The 23,044-nt window shown below is 35.6% G+C and overlaps 3 protein-coding genes across 4 annotated transcripts; 1 reads left to right on the top strand and 2 right to left on the bottom strand.

Annotated features, from left to right (window-relative positions):
- Positions 1-8,397: 8,397 nt before the first annotated feature.
- On the bottom strand, positions 8,398-9,245 carry LOC113742486 (protein MOTHER of FT and TFL1). Its single transcript, XM_027270319.2, has 3 exons — positions 8,963-9,245; positions 8,662-8,723; positions 8,398-8,497 (listed from the first exon to the last, which is right to left on the bottom strand). The coding sequence occupies exons 1-3, from the start codon at positions 9,155-9,157 to the stop codon at positions 8,398-8,400; spliced, it is 357 nt and encodes a 118-aa protein (XP_027126120.1). The 5' UTR covers positions 9,158-9,245.
- A 2,831-nt stretch (positions 9,246-12,076) lies between these two features.
- Positions 12,077-15,086, top strand: LOC140005690 (multicopper oxidase LPR1 homolog 1-like). Of its 2 annotated transcripts, none has more exons than XM_072046719.1 (4): positions 12,077-12,148; positions 12,496-12,755; positions 13,092-14,552; positions 14,679-15,086. In XM_072046719.1, the coding sequence occupies exons 2-4, from the start codon at positions 12,504-12,506 to the stop codon at positions 14,730-14,732; spliced, it is 1,767 nt and encodes a 588-aa protein (XP_071902820.1). In that variant the 5' UTR covers positions 12,077-12,148; positions 12,496-12,503; the 3' UTR covers positions 14,733-15,086. The 2 variants fall into 2 exon arrangements, with proteins under 2 accessions (XP_071902820.1, XP_071902819.1); XM_072046718.1 differs by having other exon boundaries at positions 12,082-12,256.
- Positions 15,087-19,651: 4,565 nt separating this feature from the next.
- On the bottom strand, positions 19,652-22,904 carry LOC113742025 (uncharacterized GPI-anchored protein At4g28100). The gene is made up of 2 exons (XM_027269705.2): positions 22,072-22,904; positions 19,652-20,172 (listed from the first exon to the last, which is right to left on the bottom strand). The coding sequence occupies exons 1-2, from the start codon at positions 22,792-22,794 to the stop codon at positions 19,846-19,848; spliced, it is 1,050 nt and encodes a 349-aa protein (XP_027125506.1). The 5' UTR covers positions 22,795-22,904; the 3' UTR covers positions 19,652-19,845.
- Positions 22,905-23,044: the final 140 nt, after the last annotated feature.

Below are 23,044 nucleotides of genomic sequence, written 5' to 3'. Positions count from 1 at the left end.
CAACATGCCACTGAGTTGCTTCAAAAGAAAAGATAGGTTCTTCTGGAGCTTTTCAAAGTCTGAGGTGTACACAGTGAAGACAAGCTATGCAAATGCTGTGCAAGAAAGGAGAAACGAAAGAAGAAGAGAAAGCATAGGAGAGGAAACAAGTTGGGAGATCAAAAAGCATAGCATTTGGAAACAACTCTGAAAGCTGAACTTGAAGCACGAATTGAAACATTTCATTTGGAGGTGCTTGCAGAATAGCTTAGCTATCAAAGAAACAATCCACAACAGAACAGACAAAGGAGACAAAATTTGCAGTGTGTGTGGGGAGGAAGTAGAAATGATGGAACTCTTTTTCTTTCAATGTCTAATCGCTCAAATAGTATGGAGCATAGCACCAGTGAGATGGGAAGGATTACATGATCTTCAAAACAACCTGTGGAAATGGTGGGAAGCAGTAGTTCAAACTGGGACAATGGCAAAGGGAAAGGAACGAATCACTCTAACAGCAAACATATTATGGCAGATATGGAAAGCAGGGAACAGGTTAGAGTTCGAACAACAAAAAGGAGAAGCAAGAGAAATAATCAGAACAGGAAAAGGAATAATAGTAAGGAATTGGGCAAAAAATATCATTAGAGCAAGAGGAGTAATGGAGACAAAAAAGGGAGAGGCACTAATGGAAGAAACCTTAACCATTAGGATGGCACTCCAAATGGCAAGACAAGCAGGTTGGGGGAAAATAGAAGTGTTGTCAGACTGCAAAACGGCAATCGACATGATCAAAAGCAACAATGTGCAGGATGATCATATAGCAACTATTCTGGAAGACATTGAGGACCTAGTTAAAGGTTTTGAACAATGCAAAGTCTCTTTTGTACCTAGATCAGCTAATGTAAGAGGTCATAGGCTAGCATATTTTGCAACACAACTAGTTAATGACATTGATTGGGAAAACAACTTCCCAACTTGGCTAACAGAAGCAGCCAACAATGATTGGAGGGCTGAGGCCTCTTTTTGTGATTAACCCTTATATTATCAAGTGTTAATATATACAATGATATTAACGTTTGTTGAAAAAAAAAAGATGGGTTTTGCGAAATTTAAACGCAATTATATCTTATTGGTATAGCATATATTTCATTTGTGTTGGTAAATTGGTTTTTGTAAATTTAGATGGCCTACTTTAATCAGATTTTGGCTGCTGATGTTGATGGACTTGGAGTCATTGTGAACCTTCATTTGATCCCGCCATGAAGTTTAGGCCTTGACTAAACTTGAAGAAGAGGAAAGCGTAGGAGCCACCTGTTATTCCAGTTGCAGCTGTTCTGAGGCTTGCTTCATTGACGATTTCTGTTGCAGGCCTTTGCTGGGCTTCAAGGCAGTTCAATTTACTAACAAATGCATGAACTAAACCACACCTCCCTGGTTAACTCTTGCAAGCAAAGCCTGAGGCCGCCTGCGTCAACATTCAGCAAAATGGAGGGGTTTTTTTTTTGATAAACCTTTTATATACTGACAGTGTATACATTAGCGGGTTTAAATGCAGTCATATATACAAAATTTGATGTCTAAATTCAAATTCAGATGATGTGGTATTCATCCAATACGTTTACACTGACAGTGTAAGAAAATTATTTTTTGTTTAGGTACCACCTTTCTGTAAAGTTGACAATTTTATTCATTTTTGAAAAGAAAACAATCAACTCTTTTACAAACCAATTTGTCTCTCATTTAATATTCCCAAACCATATAGTTTTTATAGTAAAATTCTGCATATTCTTTTTGTATGAACCCCAAAAATTAAAACTTGCCCTATCAACTCTTTCAGCCGCCCTATACCCACGATGTACTAGGCTAAAGCTTTCGTGAACCATGCAATACAAGTTAAACATGAAACTCAAACGTGTCGATGCACAGTCATCTAACAGAAGAGGTTTCAATGAAAAGGTTTCAATGGTTAGGAAGAGTCCCTTAGAATTCTCTCATACGCTAAGTCAGAGTTCAAATTTTACCTAATGTTTTACAAAGAAGCACTGTCAACGTGACAGTCCATATCAAGGTTCAGTTTTCATACCTCATCTAGTGTATTATAAAGAAGCGTGTGATTACCCATGGCACTGGAAGTTTGCTAGATAATCCAACGCAAAAGAAGAGACTTGGAAAAATTGTGGTCAAGAATCAAGATTGAACCGGGATACCAAAGTACTGTGGTGGTTAAATTTAATCTGGTGGAAAATGATGCACCTTATCCTTTTGATGCAACTATTGAACCCGATTTTGTGTACCATTGCCATGTAAGTCTATGATCAAATTTGATCTACTAGCATGATTTAATCACATGACTGGTAACTTTTTTCTTATGGTCCTGTAATATATTTTAATTTTTTTTTTCTTCTATGTCATACGTGCTATTGAGTATTTGTTTTTGCAGATTCTGGACCATAAAGAAAACGAGATGATTCGCTCGCTGAAGAACTTAGTTAAATAAAAAGATCACCTGGGCAAATGATAGCTTACCATGATTCTTTGTACGTGAAAATGATTTTTTTTTTTTCAGGTTAAATATGTGATGTTATAATTGTGTCAAAATTTTGTGCAATGAGGCACAAAATATGACTCAATTGAAAGAAAAAAAAAGAGCGGTCATGCAACTAAAATGCTCATTCCCGTACCAGCATACGAGAAAATTAAACATGGAAAAATGTCGTAAAAATGGTCCCTGGTCACGTTACAACAATAGTGGTTAAGTTTAATTTGGTGGAGAATAATGCTTCTTATCCATTTGATGCTACAGAAGAACGCGGCTACGTCTACCATTGCCGCCATGTAAGTAAATATTTAAGCCTTTGAGAAACTTAAAAGGTTTCTGGAACGATCAGATTCTTTCATTTTAAATTTAGGGTTTGAGTTTACAGGGTTAATGATTGCGATCGAGTGCGAGGCTAAGTTCCTAGTTCATCTGTTCATGCCATTTATGAGCTCAAGTTTGTGAATCTTTTCCATGTTTTCCCTCGCAGGTATTGGATCATGAAGACAATGTTGTGGTTCGGCCTTAATTTGAAGCTTGTTGCATGGGAAGATGCATTCATTGACTACAATATATATATATGCATGGTTGGGTTATATGATTTTTAGTGTCTCGATCTATCCAATACTCAAATTGTTTGGGTTATATATTTTCATTAACTTGTCGTACCATATTGCTGATGATACCAACTTCAAAGTGTAATGTTTGCAGAGAGATCAATTTTAATATGAAAGCAACAAAATTAATTGGTTCTTCTACTGGCAAGGAAAAAATCGGTGATCCTTCAAGCTCAAGTTACTATAACTCACGGTTAAATTTAATTTTAACACTGGTAAAAGTGGCAATAAAAGCAATATAACCAACACAAGAATAATGACAAAATGTGTCTCTTTTGATATGGGGAATTAATTAAAGTGCTCAAGATAATCATCAAAATGTGCTCTATCAAAAGCTCCTCATTTGTTAATCTTGGCTTAAAGAAACACCTAATTAACAACTCTTCCTTACAAGCAACACAGGTTAGACGGCAGAGTTGGAGATCTTAATTACTTGTTCAACCATTCAAACTACACATGAGTAGGAAATTAATTTTACCAGCTCAAGTGGAAAGAAACCACAATCAAACTCAATTTGTACAGACATTTTTTTCTTGCCTTTTAATTAACTTACGTGGATATGGCTAATTCCTATCTCATAGAAAGGAAATCTACCGTTGACAATTTTCATAAGTTAGTTGAGTACGTACACAAAAACTAAATTCCATTAGATAATCATTATTACTAGCATTCATGAATCGAATATAATCCTTTACCCAAACTCATCTGTGTTGGATTGCCTAACACGTAATCCTCGTTTTCATCAAAGGCCCGTGATGAAGAAATTAAGCACAGTCTATGTTTTTTTGCTAATTATATTTTAGTCACGTCCATCAGAGATCGGAACTAACTAGACAATAATTTATCAGGCCACCAGTTATTATGTTAAAAAAAAATTATTATTATCTACCTAGCTGCTTATGTATACAGATATCTTTCTTGTACATAGGAGCATATATACATGAAAAGCTTTGGAAGTTTATCTTTGCAAAATTTGTATACTTTAACGAGTTAGATTCTAATTCAAGGGTTTTACGTAATTTTCCTTTATATTAACATTTCTCTATTTATATCTTCTTCGAGAAATTAAGGCGAAGCTACAAAAAAAAAAGTCAAAGATTCTATGGGTGTATCTAACATTCATCCCCTAGCAGCCCCTCAGTCTTATTAGAATAAGAACCGTATAATTGAACGAGTGAATATTTGACTTCGTCTATATATATATATATATATATATATATATTTTTTTTTTTTGAAGAAACTTATATATTATATCACGTTGTAGTACCATAATATATAGGAAGCTGATTCACAAAACTTGTTGGCTATAGTGGTGTAGATTGAATTGATATCCTAACTTCCAACGTTATTTATCTGTCGATATGCTAAAGAATACTTTTTGTATGCTCATATATGAATTTTGGAGCTAGCCGGGTTGACTTTCAATTCCACAGAATATGAAAAATAGATCGAGTATTGATCTCTCTCTCTCTCTCTATATATATATGACGTGAGTTCTAATCTCTTGTAATTTTCCAGCATTCAATGATTTAAACCTAATGGAAGAGTCATTGGTACTCCATTCTTCTGGTACGTACATCAAAGAGTTCGCCAGTTTTTGACAGAAGGGTCGTGGAAATGTACATTCTGCAATACTTTTCCAAGTATACTTAGTGTTCTTGGCCATCTACAACCATTCCTTTTTCTAAAGTCAAAAAAAAAAAAAAAAGAACTTTGGAGTATAATGGAAGATTTTGAATTTGAAATGTGAAATTAGGAAGAAATGTAGGTAGGCCGAAAACAAGCAGATAGATAGTGGACACTGATAAAACAAGAGACTTGTTCAATTCCTTTAATAATACTCGGCGGGCCAGTTAGTGTACATGTTCCCCCCCCCCCTTTTTTTTTTTTTTTTTTAAATAAAGATAGTGAACATGTTGATATGAATTACACTATGGTAAGGAAATTAAAGTACCTAGGATTTTTGCTTTCATGTGCTCTAGTATTGTTTTTACTTCTTCACATAAGGGTCACTATTAAATTATTTGAGAGTGAATTTGTATGAAGCTATTAATTTTTTTTTATTAACATGTAATCAAGAATAGTCTCAAAATATTTTATTTAGCTGTTTTAAGAAATGAAAAATATATAAAGTGAATAGTCACAAGTTGAACTTCAATTTGATCCAGTTGGACTGATTTACATCGATCAATTGCCAAAACAGTAGTATTGCTAATATTTAGCTTTTGGACCAACCTAGGGTATCTTGTTTCACAAGCACCTTGAAATATAGGGTCTGTTTGGCAAACAAGTTTTTGGCAAAGTTTGTTTGCTACAAATTTTTTAACAACTTTAACTGTAGTAGCCTCAAAAATTTCTCAAGGCTTTTAAATTATATATTTCAAAATATCCAAAAATTTACACACTTCAAAACAATTTTTACAGCAAGTTACAGTAAAGTTTTAGACAAACACTCAAAAAACTCATTTGCCAAATGGAGCCATATATTCTCTAAAATATAAGCCAAGGTACTAGATATATAAAAGATGAATCATTAATTTATATATTTTTATTTTTCTTTTTAAGAGAATTAATAGTGATTCCTTACTTATCTCTTTGATGACTAGAAATGAGGACTTCTTAATTATAGGGGAAGTGTTTTAATAGTGAATCCACTTTTTCATATCCATGTTGAAACAATTTGTTTCACTGATTTACTTGCATTATCAACACATTTTTCAATCACTTTTTTATCTCACATACATCACATCAAAAAAGTGCTACAGTATTTTCTTCACAAAATTATCTCAAATAATCTACTATCCACCGATTTACAAATATTATTACGGTTTCTTTGCTCTGCAATGCTTTTCCATCGATTTGCAGTCATCTAAGAAACGTATTAAGCTTTTGAAACATATGCTTGATGTGATCTACCATTCTTTACTTTTAGAGATTACTAGAAACCTACAGAGAAAAGTTGAGGATCTACTAAGCAATCGATTCACTTGCACATAAAGATTTGCCATCATTTTCCTAGGAACATAAAGGGATATCAAATTATATAGAAGGATTAGGTCTTGAATGAAAATAAGTGAGCCCAATAATGTTTGCCAGTTTTCTTAGATATTGGCTTTGCAACGTCTCTATTTCATTACCAGAAAAAAGAAAAATAAAAGGACATGCAATTAATTGATGGGCCATAACCACATCCAATCGACTATGGTTTTGTAGTTTAAAAAAATGTTCTAGATCACCAAAATGTAAATCCATGGTACAAGTTGATATGAAATTGTAAACGCCATGGGAGACAAGAAAAGGAAGCTTCGATTCCTAAGCACCACCGAATTAAAAAAGTATATACGTTAAAATCGAAACAATAAAGAAAACCAAAAAGCTGGATTTTACATGTATGGTTACGTGCATATAAACTATATATACACACACACACATTATTGTATGCATGCACGTAGCTGGACACTTGACTGATGTATCTACTTCTCCATTTAATTCATTTTATAGTTTCTAAGTTTTCGGGTTCCTTTAGTTTTATGCTGCTTCATGTCCTTTGATCTAGTTATCCCATGTATCTTTCGATGTACAACCACCGACAACGCAAATGGTGGTAGGTTTTGACAATCCATTTCAAGCTTAATCTACTTCTTTTTTCTTCCATTTTGTGCATTATATATCTTAGTTATGTCTCTGAACAAGACAAGAAATTAAATCACTATTGATCTTCTTTAAAAAAAGAAGAATAAGGGAAAAAAGAGTGTGTGAACCAAAATAAACTAAAAAGTAAAGAAAAAGAAAAGGGGTAAAATGCAATGTCACAAATAGTTCTAATCTCGGTTACACATTTAAGGATGCAGTTTCTTCATATCACTATATCTACCTTCACACACACACACACACATATATATATATATATTTAACAATGCTTACAAAAATGTCAGTCAATCAATCAATCAATCTGAGGATTAATTCTGAAGGAAAAGTTTTCACCATCTGTGTTTTATACCTAATCTCTTTGATAAAATAGTAGAAGAAAATGATTGAATGATTTATAATGTATACTCTTGGAACTTACAGGCCGATTATTTGAAACTTCAGATCATTAAATACTAAAACATTTTAGTTTTTGAATGTGTATTTAATCTATAATATTGAATTTAATACCACTACAATATTTATTTGATCTCCACTAATGACAGTGGAAATTATTTCGTACTTAGCTCTACAGATTAACCTACTTGATTTTCATTTCCTTCGAGAACGATAAGGATGTATCTTCTGAAAGAGGCAACGAGGTAAAATGTTCAAATGATGCTAATAACAGCATAAATATATCAACGGATAAAACCCATAATTCACAAGCAAAAAATAGAAAAGAAAATATTATTTTACATAACCGAGAAGCCACAAAGGCGCATGCAAACCAAGAAAAAGTTCAACTGACACAGTTCAAATTAACACGACATCATCAAGGACCAAAGGACGAAAACCCTCTCTCAGAGGGAGGGCTAGCTTTCAAACGCGCATACAAGTTCTAACATTAATTTCACTGATTCCGTGAACGCTTCCTGCCGGAGGGCATTGAAGTAAACTATTGAAACCGGCCGGCGGCCCGAGATTGTTGCTCTGGACAAACACACTGGTTGAGAAGCATGAACGGGTGGTTGGCGGTGCCAGAAAACCTAGTGGTGCCTCCTGCCGATACAGGGTCACTATATAGTGTCGCTTAGGAATACATGAAATGCAACTGCACTTTCAAAGCTTCTTTCTTCACCTTAATTTCCTTGTTTTCCAAATCCGTTCATGTACTTGGGTGATTTACAAAATCAAGATGTACACAAAATCCTAAAAATTTAATTAGTGATCGCTAAGGGTTCAGTAAAAGGTTTCGGTTCCTGTTTCAGAAGTTTTGTTACGTCTATGCAAAATGGGATGTGACAATTGGCTCCGTTGCTCTTTTTGAAATATACATATCAGTTCTTAGGGTTTGGGAGAAATGCACGAGAGGGATGGTACGTGCGCGCGCGCGAGTGCGTATATATGTTTTCTTTGCTCCCTAGCTAACATGTTACGTGATGGGCGAAACTGATGATCATGATCAAGAAATCAAGGGTGGCAGTAAAGCCATTTTTCCTCTAGATCAAGAGTGATCCAATTAAACAAGAAAAGATTAGGAAAAATCAACAAAAGATAATCTATGGCTATTGATCTCTTGTACGCATGCACGCACGGGGTGGTGAAAGATATTTCTCCCTTTTTTAATTGACAGGTTCAGATGCATTTATCATGTATAGGTTGTGCTACTAAGACTAGATATTGCAGAGTTTCACCTTGAGAAGCAATACTGCCGCCTGGGATGTCAGTTACAATCCTGTGATGCACAGAGTACGATGGAAAAAATTTTCAAAATCGATGAAATTAGGCTAGGAGTAATAAATTACAAAATGATCAAAAGCTAAAAGATGGAAAACAGGAAAAAAACCAAAACGCTAAAAAAGAATTGAATTTTGTAAATCCCCCATAAGTTTTACTTGCCAGTGCGCCCACTCTCTCAGGGTTGGCTCGCTTGGACTAGGGTCATCGGGATCTATCATCACCTGGACCAATAAAATTTACGGAAGATTTAATAATAATCTCAACAAAAGAAAAGCAGCATGCATTTGATCTAGACATAAGAAACCCGCATTTGTATGGATCATCCGCCAAAAAAGGGTTTCTTAAGAGAAAAAAAAAACAAACAAAAAGCAGAAAAATAAAGAAGGCAGATGATCGAAAGTCCTAGAAAAATATTGACAAAGTATAAAGACAAGGCTATAGAGTGAAGGAAGATGTTTACCAAAGTGTAGAATTTACCAGGTTCTCCACCGATGGTGACTAGAGGAGCAGAAGCAGCAAGAGATGGCTTGACATCAGAGCCATTGGTGACATTCTTGTCATCAAAGTAAAGAGACATGCTCACTGATGGCTCAAACATCTCAACCACATCACCGATGAATCGGAAGACGACCAGGGGATCAGAGTTGACAGCCATCAAAGAGACTATCAGCTAATAAAATCAGAGGACAATGGCTAGAGAAATACTTCAAGAAAAGCCAAAATTTTGAAGTGAGGAAGTAGTGAAGCACCGTAGCACAGTGATGAGGAAGAAAGGTTACAAAATGCAAAAGGTGCTTAGATTAACACGGTTTGGCTCTGATATCTGCGACTGTTTACAAGACGATATAAACAAGAAAGTAAGAAGTAGAAGAAGTAGATCATTTGGGGAGGATCTACTACCAAATTACTACCAAATTATGATAATCCCACTACCAGAAAAATTCGTAAATTCTAAATGAATTATTTCAACATTTTCTTTTCTATCTTATAAATCTAAATCCATAATAAAGTATCATCAAAAGTATCCTATCATAATGATAAAATTATTATTATAGTTGTTTATCAAATAGTAGGTATGGATATGAAAAATTTGGCACCTTTTCCTTATAATTATACTAGATAATCTTATAATTGTATAGGAAAATAAATTAAAACTTATTACACAAGGGTATTTTTGGGTATTCATTTAAAAAATTGATCAAGTCAATATTATTTTAAGATTTTGTTACTAAAACTATCAAATCAAGGGATGTAAGTATAATTTTTCAAACTTCAGAGGAGTTCAATGAAATTATTAAAAACCTCCGGGGAGGTTTCTGAAATTATCCCTTAAATTTATATGTATTTGTATCATATTCGTGTTTGATGTAATCATTTTTTTTAATAATAAAAGTATGGACGCCATTGTCAAGCTAAAGGAAAGGTTTGACCAAGAAAACTTGCCGCCTCTTTTGGGTTGTGAAATGGCCAACTTTTCTCCGAATTAGCATTCAAATATTGGGCTTACTCGTCTACAAATGAATTGAGCTTATGTTTATCAATATCATCTGCTCAACATGGCTATCAAGGTGGTCTCAACTCTCAAGGGCCATACCCCCATGTAGGGGTGTTTCGCGAATCGAGCCGATCGCGAGCGACTCGAGTCGAGCTCAAAAACATTAAACCCGTTGGCTCGCAAGTTCAATTATATATATTTTTTTTTATTTTTTATTTTTTATTTTAATAGTAAAATTACATATATATATTCCTAATATTTTATTATTTGTTAAAAAAATTATTATTTTATTCATTTTTAAAAATAAATAATTATTTTTTTATTTTTTAAAAATAAAATAATAATAATTATTTTTTTATTTTTTAAGCTCGAGCTCGAGCTCGAACTTAATATTTTGAGCTCGTCGAGCTCAAGCTCTAGTTCGAGCTTCACAAAATTAACTCGAACTCGGCTCGATTAGCCAAAGCTCGACTCGAGCTCGGCTCGTTTGCACCCCTACCCCCATGGTAGACTTTCTTTTTCTTTCTTTTTTTTTGTTAAATGAAAAGACTTCTGTTTTTATTTCAAATTGTACTTTCTACTATTTGCTTAAGAAGGAGCTGTCTTTTTATTTTCCACCTAACTATGCATAAAAGCTTTCTTTGAACGAAGAAATTTTACAAGGGAAATGAATTTCCTTGGGTTAATTGGAACCAAACAGTGGAAATTAAGGAAATTATTTTCTAGGAAGATGGTTTTCATTGAAACAAACAGATAATCTATTTCCTTTTTCTTCTATTTTATGCATAATCTTTGGGGAGGAGGGAAGGGGATGGGTTGGATGGCATCCGTGAACCAAACAAGAAAATAAAAAAAAAAAGTGTGAACCAAAATAGACTAAAAAGAAAAGAACAAGTAAAGGGGTAAAATGCGATGTCAAAAATAATTCTAATCCAAGTCACACATTAAAGGATGCAATTTCTGCCTTGTACTATATCTACCTTCACAATTTTTTTTACAATACTTATCAAAATTGGAGGCAGTCAATCAATCAATCTGGGCATTTATTCTGAAGGAAAAGTTTTCACCATCTGTATTTTATACCTAATTTCTTTGGTAAAAGAATAGAAGAAAATGATTGAATGATTTATAATGTATACTATTGGAACTTACCAGTTGATTATTTAAAACTTTTTTTTTTTTTGGTAAAACTTCAAATCATTAAAGACCAAAGTTTGCCAATTATTGTCACATACTCCATGGTTTGCCCGGATTCGGTGTATTTCCGACGACCTCGTCTTTCCTACTTGTGGCCCCTTAAAAGGGGCATGAGACTCTGTCTCCGATTAATTGTCAACCTTTTGGAGGAAAATGGAGGCATGATGGTTTAAAAAAAGAAGTCGAGAAAGTTTCTTGCCCTGTTGTCAACTATATTTGAAACCTTATAAATCCAATTACTTTTTAGTTGCCCCGTTGTCAACTATATTTGCCCAATTAAATTGCTATTTTTAGGAGTTTTGTAAAAAAAAAAATGTACTGTAACGATTAAATAGAGTGAGGTAAAAAGATAATTAAAAAATGTGTTCACAAAAAATATAAAAAATTTTGTTGTAAAAAACCACAATCTAGACATAAAAATTTTGGAAAATTTGTTTCCTTTCTTTTCTTTTTCCAAGTGCCGGTCGCTATATTTACAAGCCCTTTTCAATAATAATGGAAGGTTCCATCCAACTTAATGGACGTCATAATCCTGGCTAATATTTAAAATCGAATTAATGTGATCCATCTCATCAAAAAAAAAAAAAAAGTAGACAAAACTTAGATCGTGATCTTGATTAGTTAGCCTACAATTGGACATATCTGCGGAGGGTTAATTCCAAAACCAGAAACTAATTTTAATACTCAAAGCTGAAATAGCCAGGTTTTGACTAACCAAATTTCGATTTTCCTTAGATTCAATATGCAACGCGTTTTGAGCAAAGCAACTTTTTTTAAAAAAAAAAAAAGTTTTTAACGTGTGTGTGTGGACTTTGTGCCTTTGCTTCACTTGTGTATATATGGGGGAAGATGATGAGTGCATTTGTAGACCAATTAGTCATTCGAACTTGTGCTCTCCACACTCTTTATTTCATCAACCCTTCATTTTCTCTCTTTTTCTATTTGTTCATCGAGGTAAGTTGATGATGATGAAATCCCTCTTGTAGTCTGAAATGGTGATCAAATTTTTGACCATTGTCGTCGTGACAATGATCACATATACTGACACGATTATCATCCAAGGTGTAGGTTCTTTGTGTTTAGACTGATTAATCACTCAACTTAATGCTGTTTTCGAATAGCGAAAGCTGGTCATTATTTGTTGGAAAAGTAAGGTGATTTCGTAAAAGAGAACTGCCTTTTTCTTGAAGTTTATCCCTCTGTGAAGGAAAAACTTTGGCATAGTCGGCTCTCTACTTGTAATTAAGAATTTTTTTAAGCTGTTGTTTCACTAATATGTGAAATTTCATGATTTGTCACAGGATCTTCAATGGGCTCCTCGAAGGTTTTAATTTCTCCAAAAGTGATCAGTTTATTAAGCTTGTTTATGGTCTTGAGCATCATCGGTGCCGCAGAAGCACGACCTCCACCAGTAACGGAAGCAACGCTTCATCAGATAGCTGCTTCTTTGCAAATGTACGTGGATGAACTTCCACAAATTCCTAAGCTACTGGGCTGCACCCCTAGTTACGGTGCACCAAAACCAGGAAAACTGACTATTGGAATGTACAAAACCACTTGGGTACGTGAACTTTTCATCTCTAATAGTACATCTCAAGAATTAAAACAAGTCTTTGATAAATTCACTAACGCACCAAGCATCATAGTAATCTCAAGATGCATTTCTTGTGTCTATAACTATGTATTTTACCAAGACGACAACCATCTATTTACACAAAGTTTGTAACTTTTCGAAAAATGACTACCCTTTTGAATTGAGTAATAGGTCAACTATCAAGAAACCATATTTGGAAACAAAGTCGACGACAATATTTTTGTGCTCTTATGTTGCATCAATTAACTCTACCATATGTTTAATAACTTGCTCGAATATTATACTATATGGTTCCTTTTGCAGAAATTTCATCGTGATTTTCCCCCAACAACTGTCTTTGCTTATGGAACATCGGCAGCAACAGCAACGGTTCCAGGTCCACAAATAGAGGCCATCCAAGGAGTACCAACTTATGTCACCTGGCTAAATTATCTACCTGATCATCACATACTTCCCTGGGATCCTACGATCGCGACTGCCATACCCAAAAATGGAGGTGTCCCTACCGTGGTCCATCTTCACGGAGGAATCCACCCACCGCAAAGCGACGGCAACGCTCTAGCATGGTTTACGGCCAATTTTCGCGAGAACGGACCCAAATGGACCCAATCAACATACATGTACCCTAACGTACAACATGCTGGAAATTTATGGTACCATGATCATGCCCTTGGTTTAACTCGTGTTAACCTCCTAGCCGGCCTAATTGCACCTTTTGTTATCAAGGATCCAGCCTTAGAAGCTAAATTAAACCTTCCTTCCGGCCCTGAATTCGACCGACATCTCATGATCTTCGATCGTAGCTTCTACATGGACGGATCATTGTACATGAATTACACTGGTGACAATCCTACAATCCACCCCCAGTGGCAACCAGAATACTTTGGTGATGCAATGATTGTTAATGGTAAGGCGTGGCCGTGCCTCAAGGTACAACCGAGAAAGTATAGATTTCGGATAATCAACACCTCCAATGCCAGATATCTCAGTCTCTCCTTGACAAATGGCCTCGAATTTATCATTGTCGGCTCCGATACATCATATCTTCCATCTCCTGTGACCTCATCGAACATTCTCATAGCACCAGCTGAGATTTTTGATGTTGTGGTTGACTTTTCATTGGCAAAGGCTAGCGAAATCATGTTGACTAATGATGCTCCTTACCCCTATCCCAACGGTACTTCTCCGGATCAACTTACTAGCAAGGTTATGAAGTTTATTATCAAGCCAGAGGCTCCAGTTCCTTATGATAAATCAAGTGTTCCACAAGGTCTAAAAACTTATGCTACCAGTTCAATCACTGAAGCAACAACTAAGAGGTACATAGTCATGTATGAGTACCAGAGCTCCACAGGGAACCCTACACACCTATTAATAAATGGCAAGAGATTAGTAGACCCTGCGACAGAAACACCAAAATCTGGAAGTACTGAGGTGTGGGAGGTGATAAACTTGACTGGGGATAATCATCCTCTGCATCTTCATTTGGCTGAGTTTCAAGCAATTAAAGTACAGCAATTGGTGGATTTGGCTGGATTTACAACATGCATGAAGGTGAAAAATGATGCTATTGCCTGCAATGTGACATCCCATGCCACAGGAAGTTTGCTGGATATTCCAGCGTATGAGAAAACATGGAAAAATGTGGTCAAGATTGAACCTGGCTACCAAACTACGGTGGTGGTTAAGTTTAATCTGGTGGAAAATGACGTACCTTATCCTTTTGATGCCACTGTAGAACCCAATTATCTGTACCATTGCCATGTAAGTCTGCGATCAACTTTGATCTACTAGCATGATTTAATCATTTGACCAGTAGCTTTTTCTATGGTCGTTTAATATAATTTCTTTCCCTGGGTCTTTCGTGATATTGGGTATTTGTTTTTGCAGATTCTTGATCATGAAGATAATGAGATGATTCGCCCACTGAAGCTAGTGAAATAAAAAGATCTTTCTGACAAATGATAGCTTGTGATGATTTGGATTGTAAAAGAACCGAGTTCTTAACGAACAGTTTGATCTCAAATCGTTAGGGACATGATTAGTTAAATAATAAATTTTTTTTTTGTTGAATATGTGATGTTATAATTGTGTCATAATTTTGTGCAATATGGAATATAAAGTAGGGTTGTAATTGAATCGAACTGCTCGTGAGCAGGGTCAAAAACTCGACTCGGACTCGAGTTAACCGAATTTGAGTCGAGTTCTAGTAACTCAATAAGTCTAGCAAGTCGAGTTCGAGTATCCAATAGTAAGGATTGAAAGTTCGTCGAGCCTTATTGAGTTTTTTAATTTTAATTCTTTAATATATTATTATTATTATGAAATTACCTTTGTGTCCAAAAGAGTGATTGAATTTACGAAATGTTTCAGATTATATGAAAATTTTCAAAGGCAACAATTTTTTTTTGCTAAAAAATTGTTAAGAAAAATGAAATTCGCAAATCTCTCTGACTCAAACTCGATAAAACTCATATTGACTCGAGTTTATGCAAGTTGAACTCGAGTTTTGTGAGCAATACATCGAGCTCGAATTCAAGTATCTTTCCTGCATGTCGAGTCAAACTCAAGTATCTTTCTGGACTTGCTGCCCATTACTCCCTCCCCCGCCCCACCTTGCTCCCTGCACCCCACTCCCCCCATCCCATCTCGCTTCCCCCATGAGGGCTAATAAAAGTAATGTATAAATGTATTAGTAAATTCAGTATAATTAATTAATAATTTCTATTAGTATGCATGTAGAATTATTAGTATAATTGATAATATTATATATACTAATATACATTATATAATACTTATAACTAATAATATCATTATTATAAGTTTATAATTAATTAAATTATATATACATACATACATACATATATATATATATATATATATGATTTTTTTAATAGATGGCGGGGTGGGGGATAGGACGAGAGTATACTCTCTCACCTCTTGCCCTACCCTATCCCGTGCCCCAACAACTATTCCTACCTCTTAGCCATTGTGCTATGGATTCTCTCTTTAACAAAATTTTTAAATTTTTGACTAATAAAACATGTTTATTTCATGTATTTCCATTTTGTTATCATTCAAAAGTGGTATATTACTTTGATTAGCAATCTTCACGTAATTCAAGAACATAACTGTTCAGTAAAGAATTTCAATTAAGGATTTTTTTTTTAAAATGAAACGTACAAGGTAAATATAATTGGTATTCATATTATTGGTCATGCTACTTGTTATCTTCCTCGGGGATGCTTCAATAACTTCCTTTAGGGATTCTTCAATAATCTACTATAGTTTGTGATATAGTATATCCAAACAAATGATTTAGGATTAGTAGAAGTTTGGAAGTGGAATTTTGGACTTGTAGTGAAGTTTTGTAATGATAATATAATTAGTTGTGACAAGTCATGCTAAGAAGGAATAATTTTCGATTTAGGATTTATAGATTTTTGTTTCATGTGATTTCTCGTTAGTTGTTTAGTAATCTCCGAGATAAGAGACGAGTAGTGTTTTAGACTTTGGGTAGTTTAAGTGAGATCGTGTCATAATTTTGGGGTGAGGTTTAGTAAGGGGATTTCTTAAGGGAGCTGAAGATGGGAAGCGAAATGGCGCTTCCTTTAATAAATGTGAAAAAAAGTTAATCTTTTGTTTAATTTATGACATTGTCCTCTTGGATACCTTTTGCATGGTCAGATTGAAGCAAGTAGGGGTGCAAACGAGTGGAGTTTAATCGAGTAGCTCACAAGTTTGTTTGGTCAAAACTCGAGTTCAAACTCGCATTGATCAAGATCGTGTTGCTTGAGCTATTTGATGAGTCAAGCTCGAGATTAATATGTGAAGTTCGAAACCTTATCAAGTTTAATCGAACTTCACATATATATGTTTTTTTTTAATTTTTTAATATAAAATGTCTATTTTGTTCCTTGTTTAAAATTATATAAAATATAAGCTTATATTTCTTAAACTCGATTAGGCTCGATTATATTTGATTGGGCTTGATAAGCATGAGATCGAGTTCAAACTTGAGTAATGCAAAATAAAATCGAATTCGAACTCGAGTTTGACGAATTCGAGTCCAAGGTTTTTAACTCGAATCGAGCTCGAGTAGTGCACTATTCGAGTTCGATTCGACTCGATTACACCCATAATATAAAGGTTTCCTTATATTGTAATTGTAAATAGCATTCTAGTGGAACTTCTGATTTTTTTTCCCCCTTCAAAACAGTATATCCTGTGCTTTACTAGAGAGCCACGCAAGTTGAGCACCATTTCTGGTAGGAATGTTGCATAATCATAATCCATTCACGCCATCCATAATACTAGAGACATTCAATTGTACGTCCCTATCCTAAATGAGGACAATAAATTGTTCAAGTGCATATTTGACTTGCTCACCGTGGAGTGAGCATAGAAATTAATTATATACAAATAAACGTTGGCTTTCAGGATTAATTAGGACATGTTAAGCACACCATACTTTTCCTGTCTTTGTTTCCATTTAATAACTAATACGTGGAATTATAGCTTATTAGATCAAAACGAGGATTAATTTGGGTATGGATTATATTACTAGAATTGATGTCCATAATATATCGTGGTTCGGAAGTATGCTTCTAAGAAATCCGTAGAAACATGTATACAATTTTGAATTTTGGTTTAGGAATTAGCCCTTGACTGCGCAGAAGCCGTGAACTCTATGACAATTAGCAAATTCTTGCTAGTCCTTATTCCTTCACCTAAAGCTGTTTTTGCTTGCGCGAATGTTATTCGATCCTTTTCAATTTATCACCATTCCATCTTTGGCAAACGATTATAGACGAAAATCACGACTAGGACCCAAAATTCTCTCAAGTTAGTTCTTGCACTTTAAAGTGATGCACCTATCCAACTCATATAACCCGTTCAAAATATTAAGCATACTAATTAAATAGCCCTTAGTTGAATTTATCTACTCTGTCCATTGGTAGACAATGATTGTTTTTGTTTTTGTTTTTGTTTTTTGAACATGTATAATCTATAATATTGAATTTAATACCATTACTGTGTTTATTTAATCTCCATCGACAGTGGGAATTAATTATTTCTTACTATTACTACAGATCAACCTAGCTACTTGATTTTCGTTTCCTTCGAGCATTGTATGGATTGGATGTATCTTCTGAAAGTGGCAATTGGTGACATTCTTTTTTTTTTTTTTTGGTCATCAAAGCAAAGAGACATGCTCACTGATGGCACAAACATCTCAACCACATCACCAATGACTCGGCCAACGACCAGAGGATCAGAGTTGGCAGCCATCAAAGGGATGAGTAGCTAATAAAATCAGAGGAAAACGGCCAGAGAAAAACTCTAAGAGAAGCCAAGACTTTGAAGTGAGGAAGAAGTGAAGCACCGTAGCACAGTAATGAGGTATAAATGGGAAGAAAGGTTGCAAAATGCAAGAAGGGCTTAGCCAAGAAATGCAACCTAAACAACATGCAGGTTGCGATGGAAAAAGTTGAAGACCCCCTGCCTCTGAGGATTATCAACAAATGTTTTTGTGGTTTGATTTTCAAATTTATATGTATCTATATCATATTTGTATTTGATGTACTTTCTGCCATTAATGCCGATGTTGCGATGATATGATCATTTTTATCAATAAAAAATATGGACGCCATTGTCTAGCTTAAGGAAAGGTTTGACCAAGAAAAATTACTATACTAGTATGGAAGCATGTGCCTTGCACGTGCATTGTGTTTCTCGTTGTAATAATTTTTTTGTACAAAATTTTTTCTCGCAATTAATAAGAAAAGAGAGGAGATATTAACAATTTAATGTAATCTTAAGTAAAATAAACTGAAGTTAGTTAAATCAAAATGATAGCTTATCACGATTTCTTGTACATGAAAATGATTTTTTTTATTTTTTATTTTTGGGTTTGACCAAGAAAAATTGCTAGCTTTGTTGGGTTGTGAAATTGCCCACCTTGCTCCGAATGACTATTCCAACTTTGGGCTTACTCATCCACAAACAAATTGGCCTTGCGTTTACCATCATCATTTGCTTAATATGTGTAAAAATGTAAACTCAGGGCCCATGTACTTGTGGTAGCCTTTTTCTTTTTCTTCTTCGGGTGAAAAGGCTTCCAGGTTTTTTTTTTTTTTTTTTTTTTTCCAAATTGTACTATCTACTATGCGCTTAAGAAAGTGTTGTCCTTTTATTTCCAGCTGATTATGCATAAAAAGCTTTCCTTAAGCGGAAAAAAATTTGAGCCTAATTGTTCATAACGATGTACTTCAACAAGCATTATATCCATTTTTTTCACACACAACTAATATTTGAAATGCTCCGTCCGCGCCTCTAGTAGATCAAAGTTTTCTTTGTTTGGATTAACTGTTTTTTAAGATGTTTTTGAAATATTTTACTGTAACAGTCAGTGTATACGAAAAACTTTTACTAGGAATGTTTTAGAAATATTTGATATATTATATGAATATGATGTTTTTTTAGTTATTTTTGTTTGTGTATTATTATAACACTGTATTTGAAAAAATTATTTTTGAAAAATAAGCCAATCGAAACGGAAACATTTGTGTTTAGAAAACACATTCAACTACCTATTTTATTTCATAGATATGCTTATTTAAGTAGAGCATTGATGTCTTTCTTTTGCCCTCGAAAAATGGAGGTACGTGAATGATCATGAGGAGAATTTCCGTTTACCATGGATGAAAATCAGTCTACTGAAAATCTACCCTCAGATATCAAGATGTAGACATTGAAAACTTCATCCCATGGCTTGCAAAACAACGTGATCAAATAAATGAGATTTTGCTCCGGTTAACCAGAGTAGTACATCCATAGCAGGAACCCAGAGACGGTCAAAAGAGGATTAATTATCTCTTCAACTTTTAATTGCCTATTTACCATTTGCTAAACTGCCCGAGAACTACAATTTCACTAAACTACACTCATCCGTACAAAGAATTTGGCACATTTGGTACAGAAGATATACTCAACGAGGAGTACAATTTTAGGTACAGACAGCGACTGCAGACTAACTAATACTTTGTGATGAGACTCACATAACAACCATGATGGATAACAAAGAGAGCAGAAGGAAGTACAGGCACAAGGATTTATGCAGAAGTGTCGACGAAGATTGATCATTGATTTCCGAAGAATCGACAGCAAGAGGCATGCCATCGCTGTTGAGAGTGCAGGATTGTGGATAAGTCCCCTCGGTGCTCAACATGAGGGCTCTCAAAACAGCAGAAACTGTATGGAGGTAAGCAGCTCTGTTCTTGTGGAGAAGCCATGTGAGACCCATAAGCTCGCAATCCTTGTTGTGCATCTTGCTTGTCCTGTCTTCCAACGTGCTTGCGTTTCCGACTTTGTCTTCATTCAGCTGCACTTATTCAGACAGTATAATAGTTAATCAGGCACTTAATGATACTAATTAGTCGGTACAAAAACCAGCACGTAAACACTTGATAATAAAGAAATACAAGATACCCTTGATATGCTTCAATGCATTCAAGAAGCTGTATAAACATTCAAGCAGGAAGACTAGATTTTGTAATGCAACAACACTGCGAGTCAAGGACCAGCAAAACTTTGGCACATCACAAAGACAACCCAGAAGCAGATTCCACAGTGTACGCCGTTGACATTTATACTAGCACATGGTGCAATTTGCAATTGGTAAGCCATCAATAACCAAACACATTATTGACTTTGGAGAAATGATATTTTTGAATTTAATATTGCGTTGAGCAAATACAAGTTCATCAATCAGAATTTTGTGGGATCTATAGCTCCCAAGATCAGTTCATCAAACCGTGCGTGGCCCATGAATAAGATCTGCACTAATTTTTTCAAGAACTGAAACCATAGCCGCTCCTCAGAGGAGATTTCTCTCGTATCCATATAATAGTTCTGCCATCAGAGTCATTGATCACTTAGTTATTGGATCTTCATGCAAGTCAATACAAAATCATATGGCGCTACCAATGCAAGTCCCCAAAACTCACACATCAGAAAACAGTGAACTATTTTAGCATTACTCACTTCCCACTTGCCTTGGCACAAAAAAAAAAACAATTCTTCCTCTGTTCCAATCATGAATGACAAGATGCACATTTCTAGGTTTGGTTGGATGATTTGCTTCAAGTATGTCAACACCCTTCCATCTAAAAAACTTGGTAGACTACAGATGAATTACTTTATCGCGAGAATAGCTAGAGCAATAATTAACTAACATACAAATGGATATAATTACTACAGATGTAACAAGTTAGGAAATCTCAATAGATTGCTTACTATAATTAAGGATACAATGAGGGTTCGGGAAATATGTGGCTCTTAAAGAAGTGGGTAGGTGAGAAATTTGAAGTAGCAGTAGTATTATTTGTTAGCAAAGGGAACTTATTGGAGTAGGTATAGGCGGCTAGAGTGACATTAAAACCAAACCATCATAACAATTACTACTATTTTGACGCTATATAGTTCCATAATTAGAAAGAGGAAGAGAATTAAGGAAATTAGAATATCAGAAAAATAATTTTTGCTAAATAGTCCAGCATCCCATAGAAGGCACCCATTCTGAACATTGAACAACACAAATTTTGGACAAACGTTAAACTTTTTTGGCTTTTGGTCTTGATACCTCCATTGAGTTATAATAAACCTCTTTTGAAGTTTTGAGATATTCCAAAAGGCAATTTGCTCATATACCCAAGATCACAATAAAACTCCCATCTTTAGAAGGTAATCTGAAGTTAATAAAGAAATTGAGGGAAAATTAGTGTAGACTACTAAATCTAACGGATGAATGCAAATTTTACAAAATTCACGCCAAACAAGAATTCCGCTTCTATTGATAAAAAAAAAAAAAAAAACACCTTTGTAATCCGCTTTTGTCCACTTTACATCGGAGAAGACATCCTATGAGAATTACATTCTTGACGTTCATATACACATAGGTCGTGTACAACAATTAGTCAAACTGATCGTGTACTAAAATTGATAAGCGGCGGCTCCGGCCACCACAAGCGCGTGAAAACAAGCGCTTCTATGCATGCAATGCAACTAGATTCATGATTCAAATTCAACCACAGTCCTCGGGAAACGGCATGCGCAAGCAAAAGCAAATCCCCCCAAACAAACAAACAAACAAACTTTCCCAATTTCTCCGAAAACCCACAGTGCAATGAAAAAAAAAAGCAAAGCTAAAAAATCATCGTCCCTCAAAGAAACACACTGAAAAACACATACTAGGAGCAGAGTGGGAAATTAGACGGCGTACCAGATAAAGAGTGTTTAAGCACTTTGAGCAGCCAGCAATCCCAGCATAGCCGTTAAGACTGCTGCTGCTTGAACAATCTTCTTCCAGCTTCTTCACACTTTCACCACCAACTAGCTTCCCAAGCGAATTTACATAAAAAGCCTCGGGGCAGCTCAAGGGATGCAGCCTGATTCCACAATAACAGTAGACAAAATCGCAGGTCTCATTAGGCTTTGCCAAATTTACCCCTTTGTTCCCCAATGCCTTTTCAAGGCTGTCCACGCAGGTTTCTGAGTCGTCCGGGAGGAGTGGCATATCAACCTCACGGGCCGACGCCGTTTGAGGGGTGGTGGTCTTGTCAATGCCGGTGGCCCTCTGAAGTGCTGTTGCGGAGTAAGCTGCGTAGAGCCAGGCCGCAAGAACCGGGCAGCACCTCGTACGGTGGAGCTGACCCGAGTAGGAATTCGGGTCGGGCATGCCGTGGTGGTGGTTTGCCCCGGATCCGCATGCCGATTTTACCCCGGAGAAGAGGTCGTCTGGGAGGTCCAACGGGCACCCGTCGACGTTGGACTCTTCCGGGAAGGCGGGAATTGTGGCGGGAGGAGATGGGGTGGGGAGAGCCAAAGGTTGGGTTTCGACAGGAGCCGGGTCGGGGTTGGGTAATTGGGGCAGAGCGGGGAATTTGGGTGGGTAGATGGATAAGAAGAGGAATGTGAAGAGGAGGAGAAAGTAGCTTCGGAACATTGCTTTGAGAGCTGTAGTGGGCAAATGGGGCGTTGCTTTTCTTTGCTTCTTAAGTGAGGACTAAGGGGTGGGTGCCTTTAATTATGAGAAGAGAGAACTGTTGGCCTAAAAGAACCCACCACCCTGCCACCCCCCACCTTCAAGGTTTAGGACTCACAAACAATTTTTATTTTTATCTTAATAATAATCATATGATATCAGAATTTACTAGTACTGCAAATACACATCTTTGATTTGTTTTTCTATCATT

Source organism: Coffea arabica, chromosome 4e (assembly GCF_036785885.1).
Source record: "Coffea arabica cultivar ET-39 chromosome 4e, Coffea Arabica ET-39 HiFi, whole genome shotgun sequence".
In the NCBI taxonomy this organism is placed as follows: Eukaryota; Viridiplantae; Streptophyta; class Magnoliopsida; order Gentianales; family Rubiaceae; genus Coffea; species Coffea arabica.
This window is presented reverse-complemented; position numbering and strand designations above follow the sequence as displayed.